This window comes from Carassius gibelio, chromosome B11, assembly GCF_023724105.1.
Source record: "Carassius gibelio isolate Cgi1373 ecotype wild population from Czech Republic chromosome B11, carGib1.2-hapl.c, whole genome shotgun sequence".
NCBI classification, from domain to species: domain Eukaryota; kingdom Metazoa; phylum Chordata; class Actinopteri; order Cypriniformes; family Cyprinidae; genus Carassius; species Carassius gibelio.
This window is the reverse complement of record NC_068406.1, coordinates 13,598,535-13,612,103: the sequence shown is the minus strand read 5'-3', so window position 1 is coordinate 13,612,103 and position 13,569 is coordinate 13,598,535. Positions and strand designations below refer to the sequence as shown.

At 35.9% G+C, this 13,569-nt stretch overlaps 1 protein-coding gene and 1 long non-coding RNA gene across 6 annotated transcripts; one reads left to right on the top strand and one right to left on the bottom strand.

Annotated features, from left to right (window-relative positions):
• The first annotated feature begins 348 nt into the window (after positions 1-348).
• On the top strand, positions 349-7,568 carry LOC127968649 (tRNA (guanine(26)-N(2))-dimethyltransferase). 5 transcript variants are annotated; one of them, XM_052569963.1, is made up of 16 exons: positions 349-558; positions 936-1,334; positions 1,422-1,641; positions 2,169-2,356; positions 2,632-2,747; positions 2,841-2,953; positions 3,032-3,180; positions 3,274-3,357; positions 3,483-3,552; positions 4,134-4,268; positions 4,356-4,441; positions 4,803-4,911; positions 5,847-5,923; positions 6,667-6,786; positions 6,879-6,993; positions 7,306-7,568. In XM_052569963.1, exons 2-16 carry the CDS (start codon positions 1,087-1,089, stop codon positions 7,378-7,380), a joined length of 1,905 nt encoding a protein of 634 aa, XP_052425923.1. In that variant the 5' UTR covers positions 349-558; positions 936-1,086; the 3' UTR covers positions 7,381-7,568. The 5 variants fall into 5 exon arrangements, with proteins under 5 accessions (XP_052425923.1, XP_052425925.1, XP_052425927.1 ...); XM_052569965.1 differs by having other exon boundaries at positions 384-558; positions 1,078-1,334; XM_052569967.1 differs by having other exon boundaries at positions 384-558; positions 1,075-1,334.
• Positions 7,569-9,778: 2,210 nt separating this feature from the next.
• LOC127968651 (uncharacterized) lies at positions 9,779-11,512 on the bottom strand. Its single transcript, XR_008156038.1, has 3 exons — positions 11,335-11,512; positions 10,133-10,314; positions 9,779-10,019 (listed from the first exon to the last, which is right to left on the bottom strand). It is a non-coding gene; the product is annotated as an uncharacterized LOC127968651 (long non-coding RNA).
• Between the last annotated feature and the right edge of the window lie 2,057 nt (positions 11,513-13,569).

The following is a 13,569-nucleotide window of genomic DNA, read 5'->3' as shown; positions in this document are numbered from 1 at the left end:
AAAAAAGTAAAAAAAACCTTACAGTTTAACCACTTTTCAGTGTACACTTTTCAGTATACACTGTTGATAATAATAATGAAAATAAAGTAGTGTTTATTTATTCATTCATTAATATTACAAAAGCATAAAAAGGCACAGATTAAAAATAAAATATAGGCTATTATTATGACACACTTATGTATTTAGCAGACTATTTATCCAAAGCGACTTAAAAGGGGACAGTTACTGAAACATTCTGTGATTTTTGCTATGGACTTTTTTTATTGTAAAAAAAAAATAAAAAATAAACGAAAACGAGTTCCTAAATGACGACTTTCAGTGTAGCGCTTTTCTACAGGATGCTGTGCGCATGCGCAGTGCTGGAGACTCTGTCAGGCGTTTAGTACTGCAAGGCTTCCGTAGTTCACACTCAGCATGAGCTACACATGTGAATTTGTTCTTTTGGAAACACTCACGCTAACAGTTGACAAGTCTTTGTGCTAGTGTACATTTCACGATGTTTTTTTCGTGAGTGATGGCATAACTAAACTAATCATCTTTCAGGAAGAATAATCAACGGTAAGTTGGAAAGCGAGATACATTTTAATGCTAGCGTGGCTAACGTTAGTTGCATTTTGAATGTGAAGCTGACCATGTTTTTATATATATGAAAATAAACATTCAGATGAAAGTAAACTTAGTTGAAAAAAATTCGTTAAATAAAATTGTTTTAAATCTAAAATTAGACGATGTGGTATTATGGGTAATTAAAAAACGTTTTGACGATGTAATTTTGTTTAATATATCTGCACATGACTGGAAAAATTAAGTTCTGAATATTCTTCTGTCAAAAAGTGAGAATCCTTGTATTTATCTTCTTTTTTTTTTTCAATTGATACATCATGTAGGAATTTGTAAGCGCTATTTAACTAAAACGTGTTTATATTTTTTGGCAGGTCACAGGTTTTTTTTTTTTTTTTTTGGTAACTTAGATGTTAGCTTGAACTGTACTTCAGGTATCCTCAAGGTGTACTGGTTTATCTTTAGCATTTCCTAAGAAGAGATCCCCATTACAGAACACAGTTGTGTCTTTAGTAGTTCAGGACGATGGACAGCAAGAAAGAAGCTGAAGACTCCCTGGACACGAGCAGTGCAGGTGCAGACAGTACTAGCACAGCATTACCAGAGGAAGAAACACAACCGTCCAGCTCTACAGAAAGCTGTCAGACCTCATCTACAGAAGCAGGGCTTTTACCAGGGGAGACCGTTGTCAGAGAGGGAAAGGCTGCCATTTTATTCCCAAGTGCTAATGAGGTGTTCTACAACCCTGTGCAGGAGTTCAATCGAGATTTAACGTGAGTACGGCGTCTAGTCTTGTGATGTCTTCTAATGTTTTCTTTGTAATTTTGCTATTAAACTTCCTGTTTCCGTTCTTTGATCAGGTGTGCGGTGATCACAGAGTATGCTAGGGAGCAGCTGGCTCAGAGGGGCGTCCGGATCTTGATCCCGGGTGAGAAAGATCGAGTTGTGGTTCGGCTCTCGGAGGAGAAGAATGGAAGAGAGGAAGAGGACGCATCAGAACAGACTGGAAATGAGCAGCAAATGGAAGAAGAGGGTGACAAGAAAGAGTTCATCACTGCATCTGTAGGGGAAAGATGTGAGGTCTGTGTGTGGGCCAATTACTGTGTTTTAACCATTATTATTAAAATGTATTTATTGTAATGTGTTTTTGTTGTTTTATTGAAATAGTTTTTAATTACTTAATTAGTTTGTTTTTAGGTTAACTATTTTTATTTCAAGTAATTGTGGTACTTAAACTTTCTTTTAATGGCCTTGGCAACATTTAAAATTTTCATGTAGGTTTTTGAAGTTTAAGTTTTTCAGCTTATATTTTCAGTTTCATTTCTAATCATTATTATTAATATTTTGTGTGTGAATTAGTTCCTAGGATTTATATGTAAGACTAAATAACCCTTCAGATGTGTGTTTTTGTGTATATATGTAAAATGTAAAATAATTTAGTCAAAAATAATAAAACTTAATTTTAGATTTTGAAATAAATATATATATTTACGATACTGTTGTTTTGACATTATTATAAAAAAATTTTCTTTTCAGTTTTCTCCTATGACTGACATAAGTCACATTTTTTTTTATTACTTTGGCTGAATCTTTCCTTTCTGCTTTAGCAAGGTCTGCGTGTGCTGGAGGGTCTGGCAGCATCAGGCCTGCGTTCTGTACGGTTTGCTCTGGAGCTTCCTGGCCTGAAGAGCATCACTGCTAATGATTACTCTGCTAAAGCTGCTGCCCTGATTGCCCGCAATGCACAACACAACAACGTGTCCCACATACTGCAAGCCAGCCAAAGAGATGCCAGGTCTGAGCACCCTGCTGTTTATTTTGCTTATGCACTCACAAATATATTATATTTTTAAATATTTCAATTTACTTTTATTTCTGTTTTTTATTTTCTGTCATTTTTATTTATTTATTATAATTTAATTATTGTTCTTATTTTAGTATTTCACCCCTCCTGATTTTTAAGCTTTAAGTTTTATTTAATTTTTTCCCCATTACTAAAAATAATTTAGTAAACAGTGGCACTGATTCAGTTACATCCTAAATCCTGGCACTGGTACAACTTCTTTACAGTATGGTGATGTATGAGGCAAGAGGGAGGAAGGAACGATATGATGTTATTGATCTTGACCCCTATGGCAGCCCTTCTCCATTTCTGGATGCAGCTGTGCAGGCTGTCAGTGAGGGTGGTGAGTCTGCTGCTCTTCTCTTACATGCACATTCTGAATTTACTTAACACGATATGCATTACACATACAGTAATCTCGTTCTCAAATTGTCAGGGTTGCTTTGCATTACGTGTACGGATATGGCTGTAATGGCTGGAAATAGTGGGGAGACCTGCTACAGCAAATATGGCTCTGTGTCCATCAAGTCCAAATACTGTCATGAGATGGTAAGATCGGGCTGACTGCTGATTGGAAATGGATGGAAAAAAGGAACATCATTTCATAATCACACTTTTTTTTTTTAGGCTTTGCGTATAATTCTGCACAGTTTAGATCAGAGAGCAGCTGTTTATCAGCGCTACATTGAACCTCTCTTGAGTGTGAGTGTGGATTTCTACATCCGTGTATTCGTCAGAGTCAAAACAGGCCAGGTCGTGGTCAAAAACTCTGCAAGGTAAAACAGTTTACTCCGTCTTAACAGACCCTGGATTTTTGTGTGGAAATGTATTCTGTGATTAGTAAATCCAGGTATCTGTGTGTTTCATAGTAAGCAGGCGCTGCTGTATAACTGTGTCGGATGTGGTGCGTTTCATCTTCAGAGGATGGGGAAGAAGATGAGCAAAGGCAAACAGTGAGGATTCCAACCTAAATGACTGATCTGTTCACTGTTTCTCAGTGTTTATGTACTGTCAGTATCATCATGTGTTTTCAGTAAGTGTATATTTCTAATATATATATGTCATATGTTTGTTACAGTATGAAGTATTCGGCAGCCACTGGACCACCTGTAGGGCCCAGCTGTGAACACTGTGGCCAGAGGCACCAGGTCTGAACTTATCAATACACACAAAAAAAAAAAAAATCCCTTTGATGTGTGATTAGTTGGTACTGATATATCATGCATCCCTTCTTACTGTATATACCTTGTCGTTATCTATTTTTTTTTTTTTTTTTAGATAGACTTTTTTTTTTTAATAAATCCGTATCGGCAGATATTGAATGTAAATCAGCCAATATTGGACATTTAATTGTTAATCCTGTTTTTACATGTTTACATTTCATGTTTTTACAACAGCAAGAAGTCATTTAATAACACTGTTAAATGTATCTTTCTAAAATCATAATTAACTAATATTAATTTCCATTAATATTACTGTTTGGATTTTGTAAATCGCAGTTTGGGAAAACTACTTCAAGTTATAATCCCAATACTGTGATATTTAAAATGATCAATTTTAGTTTTAATGTTTTCTCTTTTTTTTATTCTTACAAAATAGTATTGAATTCTGATTTGATTCAGCCATTTATCAAACTGTTCTTATTGTATTGTAGAATTGTAATATCATTGCATTACTGTATAAAAGCAACTGACAACTGATTACTTTGTTCCTCTCTCTGTATTTGCAGTTGGGCGGTCCCATCTGGGCGGAGCCTATTCATGACATTACATTTGTTCAGAAGGTTCTGAGTGCTGTTTCGGGGAACCCCACCCGCTTCAAAACGTCCAAGCGGATCGAGGGGGTGCTTAGCATGGTGACCGAGGTCAGTCGTTAATAAACTCCTCTGTATCCCTGTATCCAGGGAAATAAGTTTTGGCTTTCTGAATAGAGAATGAGTTTTGTGTTTTAGGAGCTGCAGGATATTCCTCTGTATTATGTTTTGGATCATTTGAGCAGCACAGTTCACTGCAACACTCCGTCCATGCTGCAGTTCAGGTAAACTCTATATAACATATTCAACCTGTTATGTACACTACTGTTGCAGAGATTAGAGTCTGTAAGAATTATTATTATTTGTATTTTTAAATTAAAGGGTTAGTTCACCCCCAAATGAAAATTGTCATTTACATTTTACAGAGTCTTAAAACTCTCATTGATGTCAAAGTATGGTTGAGCTTTTATGTTTGCTGATCAATGTTTATATGTGAATAAAGGCATCAGTTGAATCTTTTTATTATTGTATCTCTTCAGAATACCTTGATTAAACCGCTTGCTTCATATGGGTTTTAAAGCAGCAAGAGTTTTGGGTCAATAGATTTTCAATGGAGGGTGTCCTCATTTTCTTTCTGTGGTGTAGGTCAGCTCTCCTGCATGCTGGGTACAGAGTGTCTCTCTCTCATGCTTGTAAAAATGCAGTGAAGACCGACGCTCCTGCTGAGGTGTTGTGGGATATCATTCGTTGCTGGGTAAGTAACCACCATACACTCTTTAAAAGGGTGGTTGATTGAGATGTAACTTTTTACGTTGCTGTTTGAGCATAATATTTGCAAATTTACAACGCTGAAATGCCATTTTAATGCCTACAAAAACGGCTCATAGGGACTACAACAAGCTACTTCCTGCATATGTGACATCACAAACCCAGAAATTTACATAAACTTCACCCCTTGGAACATGTAACAAAGGGGACGAGGCCATGCTGTGCTGCTTCAGAGTAGAGGAAGAGTTATTGCCATGCCATCAAAACTAGGGGTGCACTAAAACATCTGTTCATATATGAATCATGATTCTGTCTTCTAATGATTCTAATGGATTCACAAATTTCTAAATCAATGTTCTTTAATCATGTTCCTCGCATCCCTGCGCTGCAAATCTCTTTCTTTCTCTCTCTCTCTCATTCAGATCATCAGCTCATCACAGCTCCATCAAAGAACTGTGTTTCAATTATACACTGTTTATAGACAGACAGATATTTTTCACATCGCTATGAGAAGTGTTAAACATGAACGCGCATGTGGTTACCATGCGGTATTAAAGATTTAATCGTGATAAAACATCAAAAAACATACCATTAAGAGCCGTGCTTTCACAGGTTCTGCGCAATCCTCTTCACTGATATTGTTTATAATACAGCCGGAGTGCATGTCACTGAGGTAAGGGGCGTGACGTTTAGACGCACACTAAAGGTGGTTTAGCCAATCACAGCACACTGGGCTAGCTAACCAATCTGAGCCCATCACATATTTCTAATGGAGGGGCTTCATAAAAACTGAGAAGGGACAGAGTCGTTTAGAATAAAGGTAAATTATGTGAAAAATAATGCGTATAAAAAATAATTAAAAAGATCCTCATGATGACACCCTGTTTTCTAATGTAGTTTCTCTGTTTTTGTATTACTCAGGAAAAGACCAACCCCGTGAAGAGAGAGCGATTATCAGAAACCAGTCCTGCTCACCACATTCTCTCCAAAGAGCCAACGTAATGATCAAACACCTTATATTTAATTCACCCGATGGCTATTTGTTATTAATATCCCGGTCACTCTTTTTTTTAAGGTCCAATTCTTGCTATTAACAAACTATTAATTATGGATTTTGTTTCAATAAAGCCCTAATTTGCTGCTTATTAATAGCTAGTAAGGAAGTTAAGTTTAGGTATTGGGTAGGATTGGGCATGTAGAATATGATCATACAGAATATTTGATACAAGTACAAATAAACAGTCAGTATGTTAAAAAGCAACTAGTTAAAGGTGCACCAAGCAAATTTTGCCATTGACATCTGAAAGCACCAAAACATACACACCCATACCCTTACAGGACCTCACCCCTATTTTGTTTTCTCCAACCCCACATGTACGTACACAATCCTAGCAAGGACAGTGGTGGAATTTGCTATGCTGCCGGCCTGTAAAAGAAAAAAAGTTACTCACTTATAAATAAGAAACAAAGCAATCTCAGGATCCGAGGCCTTCCCAATCCTTGAGTTCTAACTGCAGATTGGTTGCCAGTATTGTTTTTGGGAAATGTATAAATATATATAAATATACTATAGCTTAGTAGTGCACTTTTTAATAGTGAGAATTGGTCCCTATAGTAGTGTTACCAAGAATCCCTGTTGTGTATGTTGCTGTACCTTTTTGATTAGTTTAAATGCAGTTTAATAAAAATACTATACTACCAAAAACTTTATTACCATTAACTTTCATATTCTCTCATTTAGTCTTCAAGCCTGCTTTGAAATCAGAGAAGATGCGAACCCTCAATCACGAAAACGGCACCTCACACGTTTCCAGGAGAACCCACAGGCCAACTGGGGACCCAAAGCACGTGCCAAAGCTGGGTGGGTCACACTTCTAATGTTTTTTTGTTAAATCATAAGCAGAGTCTTTCAACAGATTTTAAAAGATTTAAATCATCATTTCTTATATTTAGTGGAAAAATCTCCTCTGAGCTGGAGGACAAAAGGAAACAGTTTCAGGGTAAAAGAAAGAAACCGATCACAGACTCTTCTCAACTCAAGACCTTCCCCTGCAAGAAGTTTCGGAAAGTAAGTCCACTTGACTACAATTTATAGTGATTTCAGAATCATTTGAACACTTGAGTTGTCTTATTAGTTGTTGTTACCAAACTAGTCTGTATCTGAGAATTTAAATTTAAACAAGAAATTTCATTTTATTTGACGAATTATAATCCAACTTTTATTCCCAAACCTAAATGTTTAATGTATAAAATTAATTAATTAGGTTTAGTAGTCATAAATGTCCTTCATTTATAAATGATTCTAGCAATAATGCATACATAATAAATCACAACAACTGCTTTACCTAAAAAAAGCTATTGTATTTTCTTTCTTTCCTAGGGAACATGTACATATGGAGATAAATGCTGTTATTCGCATGAACTTGAGAAAGAAACTGAGGAAAAGATGGACTAAGTGGTTTTCTCACCCTTGAATAATGCATGCGTCCAAATGTGTACAGATTTGCAACTAACGTTTATGTTAATTGGGGCGATGCAAGTTTAATTTTTCTGGCGATGCATTGGTGGGACACATTCTATTCTTTGCAGTCATTTTATATTTTGAATGTTTTAGTTTTGCCTGGCAAATAAATACTAAGTGAATGGTTGTGTATTTCTTATTCAGCATGAGCGGGACACATTGAAAAACAATTTATTACTGGTTATTAAATTTATTCCACAGTTCATTCTTTAAAATTTTCATTTTCATATGAAAGGCACAATAGAAAAATACAATAAAATTATTGCACAAATGAATATTAGAAGAAACACAATATGCCTATTTGGCCAGTAGCTAAACAAAGTAGAGCGTGTGAGATTAATGCAGAAGAAATAAAGACTAGATCAAATACAGCTTTATGAACATTTGGCACAGTGAAGTGTGAAGAATATCCATACTCAAATTGTACAAAATAAAAAACACTAGAACCAGTTTTAATTGAACGATGCAGCATAGCTCAGCTCTTCCTGAATCAGTGCCAGGTTTGGATACTCCAATACTACACTCTGATTGGCTCGTACAGTGATCTGTGGGTTGTGGGTTCTACAGCTGTCGTACTCGCAACTAGAAGGTGCGGATCGCTATTGGGTTTAGTGTAACTTCCCATGGTGAGGGGTCTTTGGCACTGCGTGGAAGGGGCTTTTAATGCCTTTACTGAAAGACAAACATATCAAACACTTAATTTCTGGAAGCTTATTTGTTCAAAAGTTAGAGAAATGAGGAATTGGCTAACTGTGTTCCACTGCAGGCAGTTCATGCCCTCTTTCCAGTGATTTACCCCTAGATCTCAAACACTCCGAGCAACTCCAGAGTAGAAAAAAGCTTTTGCACATGCATAAAGATAAAGTTTATCATTATTTTTTATTATGTACTATAAGCAATAATGCACTCAAGATTGAGTGGACTTCACAATAAGTGTTGCATTAATTCAAGTATCTTACTGTGTTTTATAAAAAATATAAGCATTCATACATTTTTATTAAAAGTATTAAAATAGAGCCAAATCCTGTATACTTTGGACCCCAAATAGATTCCTGAGCTTCCTATTTAGAAAGTTAGCAAGTTAACAGTTTAGCCATCTAGCTTAAAACATTCCTGAATGCATAAGAAAGATATTTTAAAACTATTTATCAGGATTCAGCAGGGCAAATCTTGGTTAACACCAGAACTATTATATTTATTAAGGAGAATTGTTTTGGGTGTTTGTTCTGAGAATTTATATACAGCTCTTAGTCCCTGTGAAACACAATCAGTGACTGCAGCAGGATTTACTTGTACTGTACTGTGTAAATATGAATGAAAATGTGTGTTACCTGTAAGTTGACTGTAACAGGCTAAGAGTGTGTTTCGCTCTCTTTGGCCTGGTACTGATGTTCCAGCCTAATCAGAACAGAGACTTTATCCCACTGAGACAATAACAGGTGAACAGCAGGGGGCAGAGCAGCCTGAAGCCCAGAGAACTATGGGAAGGAAGGAATGATCAGTCAGATATTCAGTCATCTACTAGCCCTACCCTGTTCCTGGAGATCTACCTTCCTGCAGATTTTAGTTCCAACCCTGATAAAACACACTTGATCAGGGTTGGAGCTGAACTCTGCAGGAATGAGGAGGAACCTATTCAGTTCATCCATCCATTGATCCTCTACAGACCTCCAGTTTTGAAATAACATTTCTCTTAAATATGCATATGTGTGTATTTATATATACATAATGAATACACACACACATATTAAGTACATAAAACGTATAATTTGGATGCAATTAATTACAATTAATTGTTGTCCAGCACTAATAAAAATACATAATTTTATTTATAATCACACTCATTTTTATGTACATTTATAATCAATTAGTTTATTTTTTGTTCTCTGAATTTTATTTCTTGAAAATGCTCCATACCTTCTGTATGTTATGCCAACAAAGCACTTTTAACTTATTAACTAAACTGAGGGAGAGTTTGACAGAGAAGGAAAGGTGATTATATATTACCATTATTTCCTGCGAGCCGTTATAGATGCCGCTGGCCCATTGAGAGCGATCAGTCACTACTGTCACTTCTGTCAGCTGATGCTCGTCATCCTAAATGACCACAAACATATTAGATTCCCTGACAGGATAGGCCCAAGACGGTTTATGAAAATCTAAGCGACGAGAAATCAAGGATGAAAACAACATAAAAAGAAAAAAAAAATGTCAGTGTAATTCTAATAAATGGAGTCTAAAATATATAAACAAAATAATAAAAACAGATGCAGGATCAATAAAAAAAAAGACAAGAAAACTGACATAATTGGCTGAACGACACTTGCCTTGATGTAAGCGCGAAAAATTGATTGGATAGTAGTTTCCAGCGATTGGCTCGATCTGCTTCAAATCCCATATCTTTTTATATATATTAAAATGGACATAAAAACTTCTGTAATCAATTGTTCTATTTCCTTTTATCTCCTCACCGCCATTCTAGAATCTCTCTGCCATTGGAATCAGTGTAGAAATAGTCAGAGGACTCAATGTCTGTATCCAAATGAGTGATCACTTCTTTCCCTAAACCATCTCTGAAAAGAGAAAGAGAGCAGATAGTTAGAAAGGAAGAGCTATTAAGCAATACTTTCATTTTCGGAACATATCTACAATCCAGAGGAATCTGTGATTGTGTGTGTTTACTCACGCAATAGGCAAAGGTCCCCCGGTCCACTCCAGCTCCCTGTGGCCTTCATACAAACGGACAACCTGTGACACCCAGGGGCTGAACCACTGTGTCACCTCTTGAAACATGCTGGGCACTTTACACTAGCCAGTCCATTCAGTAATCCGAATCTTTTTTGTGATCCTGCATAATTTTGCATTTAACTGCAAAATAATCACAAAAAGTCCAGAACTACTTAGTTACTGACAAATTTGTGTGAATAAGGAAAATAAAGCACAGAAAAGATTTGATATTAAAAAGAGTTATTAAACACAATACGCTATGTCAAGTTATGACAAAATACCCATTTTGGTGAGTATTCACATAAACATATTTTGTTAGGTCTTATTTTCTCATGTTATTATTTTTAATTCCAAAAATAAAAACTACCGGTACTTGTTTAAAAGTCAGAATTTAGTAAGACAAATGTATTCAGTGAATTTAATACATAACTATTATACATTTAGTGACATACACAATATCTTAAGTGCAGTATCCTACCTATGAAAGATTGTGAGTTGTTTCTTGAGCTCTTGATTCTTTGATTCTTGCATCAACAAATAGTCATGACCGTTTACATCCTCTTTTTCACCCACAAGTTTGCTAAAGTCATGCAAAAATCATGTACTGTACCTTTAAGTTCTGTGAAAACTTGTAAATGCCATCTGTTTTCATTTAGTTAACCACTTTGCATATAAAATCCACCAGCTAAGTTCACACAAGGTCATGTGGGAGTACAAAGTTGCTAAATACAGAAGTGGGTGTCAATATACTATCACTCAAAAGTTAAGGGTCAGTAAGATTTTTTTAAATGAAGAATTTTATTAAGAAATTAAGGATGCAAATAATTTATCAAAATACTTTTGTGTTACTACCAAAGATTTCCATTTCGCATAAATGCTGTTCTTTTGAACTTTCTATTCATCAAAGGTGAAAATTCAGTTTTGCGATCCCAGGACTAAATAATTTTTTTTTAAATATATTTAAAAAGGTAAAATGTTTTATAGCATTTTTGATCAAATAAAGCCTTGCAGCCCAAATTATTTCAAAATAACAAACAAAATCTGTTTTCTATGGATGTTTTATTTATTTTCATCTTTCCTATGGATTTTACATATTTGTCTTGAGTTGCTTAGATTAGTGAGTTTAGATTAGTGATTTTAACCAGATGCTGCTGCATGTACCTTGTTCTGAATGGAGTGAGTGGCTTTGAGTTTGGCACTGGAAGCTAGAGACTCATCCTTTAGCATAGAGATGATATACATAGTGTAGGCAAGAGGAGGAGCTTCAACCTGGAAAAAACCAGCTCACCTTTAGCATAACCCCTGTTCTGTCTCACTTGCTGTGTGGATTTAGATAGTGGAACCACCTGACAGACAGCAGGGAAAAGCAGAGATGATGATTTCATATCATAAATGTTACAAATACTCTTAAATGACATAAACACATAGTTTCCAACCTGACTGTCCACTTGTGTTGGGTGATATGGTGATTTTTCAGATAGTTATATCGTAAGCCCTTGAGATAGACGATAGACGATATTATCGTGAGTGGGCGGAGCAAGAGAGAGACTCTTCTACTTGTAATAGCATAACTATTTGGTGTTTTAAACCATGCAGGTGCGTGAGAGAGCCTATGGAATCACCAATAATAGAAAAAAAAATACTTTCAAACATACTGATGAACTAACGTTAAATATAAAAATACTGTATTTAAAACAGCTAGTTCATATATAGTTGGAAGCAACTGTCATATCGCGCGTCCTGTGACAAATTTGCCGCATCTGCGCATCGAAGTTATCAGTCTAAATGTTCTGCAAAATCAGACAACGGTGAAAATCAATAGGAGATTTCATTTAAAGTCCAACAGTTTAACACTAATATTGGACATAAACGAACACGTTAAATATAAAGTATATATATTTGGAAAAAAGTTTAATTGAACTTATGCATCAGTCGCGCCGCATGACGAGACAGACGCACCACCACAGAAACAAGTGCGTTCTAACATAACTGTGGCATTAAACTTTGTTAGGGAGGACTCATTTAAAATATTGCACATATATACAGTAGGCCGTTCAGATTACTTGTTAAAGTGTAATGAAATACGATGTACGTCTGTTTGTGGATGGAGACTTTGTAACGGACAAAACTATGTATTTTGCATGCATCACATTATAGTACGGTGTGCATGAAAATAATAACAGGCGCCAGAGCGAACTTATCATCCATAGTGGTTCTCACGTAGTCCTTCTACATCATCACCACATAGTGAGTGTTATAAGTTAAGTGATCGGTCTTTAAGAGAAGGACCACGTGAGATGTTATTATTTTGTCTTTACTTTATTTGTAACGCCATGAAAGAGTTAATCTCTCATGAATGAGAAGAGCGGTTGCAGTGTATCAGCCATTAAATGTGTGGGACAAAAATTCCTAGTTTTCTCTCTCTTTAATTTCATGGATTTAACGAGTTATCCGAGTCAAAGCATTACAACTTAAGCGACTAACATTACAGGCTCTAATCTTCTAGTGCGCGCGCGGTGTGTGTGTGTGAGTGTGTGTGAGAGAAAGAAATTCAGTGCTGAAGTGAAATAGCTGGGCAGTTTGATAGCCGAATATTAATAGGCTACCTAATAAAATAAAAAATTATCATTATAATTTAATACATTAATAGGAGAAAGAGCCTGATATCTCCTTGACTATCGACAGAGAAATCTGCTAATGTCGATATCTCTGACTATCCTCGATACATGATACTATCATCTATCGGCACAACCCTACTGTCCACTGCTTTTCAGTTGTATCAGTAACACTGAACAAGGAACCATTGACGGGCAAACGAACAGGCCAGCTTACAGTCCTGCCCAGAGGATTGTACACATTCATAGAGAACTGAGAGAGAATAAAAAAAGAGAAAGATCATAATTTAAAAGTGAATGTACCGTATTTTTCTGACTATAAGTCGCACCTAAGTATAAGTTGCATCAGTCCAAAAATACGTCATGACGAGGAAAAAAAACATATATAAGTCGCACTGGACTATAAGTTGCATTTATTTAGTACCAAGAGAAAACATTACCGTCTACAGCCGCGAGAGGGCGCTCTATGTTTTCAGTGTAGACTACAGGAGCACTGAACAGCATAGAGCGCCCTCTGGTGGCTGTAGACAGTAATGTTTTCTCTTGGTTAATTTCTCTCAGTTCATGTAAAATTAATTTTGATAAATAAGTCACACCTGACTATTAGTTGCAGGACCAGCCAAACTATGAAAAAAAAGTGTGACTTATAGTCTGAAAAATACAGTACTTTTATTGTATGAATGCATTTACTGAAATCTGCGTATAGAACCTTTTATATGAGCTGGACATCCCTACAAAAACATTACAGTTTATGTATTTGTACCTCACAATGTGCCCATCC

Excerpts from the sequence above, each read along its gene's own strand:
- LOC127968649 (XM_052569963.1), top strand. The coding sequence starts at position 1,087 with ATGGACAGCAAGAAAGAAGCTGAAGACTCCCTGGACACGAGCAGTGCA. Across the intron at positions 4,912-5,846 it reads GGGATATCATTCGTTGCTGG|GAAAAGACCAACCCCGTGAA; the intron begins GTAAGTAACCAC and ends TGTATTACTCAG. Across the intron at positions 6,787-6,878 it reads AAAGCACGTGCCAAAGCTGG|TGGAAAAATCTCCTCTGAGC; the intron begins GTGGGTCACACT and ends TCTTATATTTAG.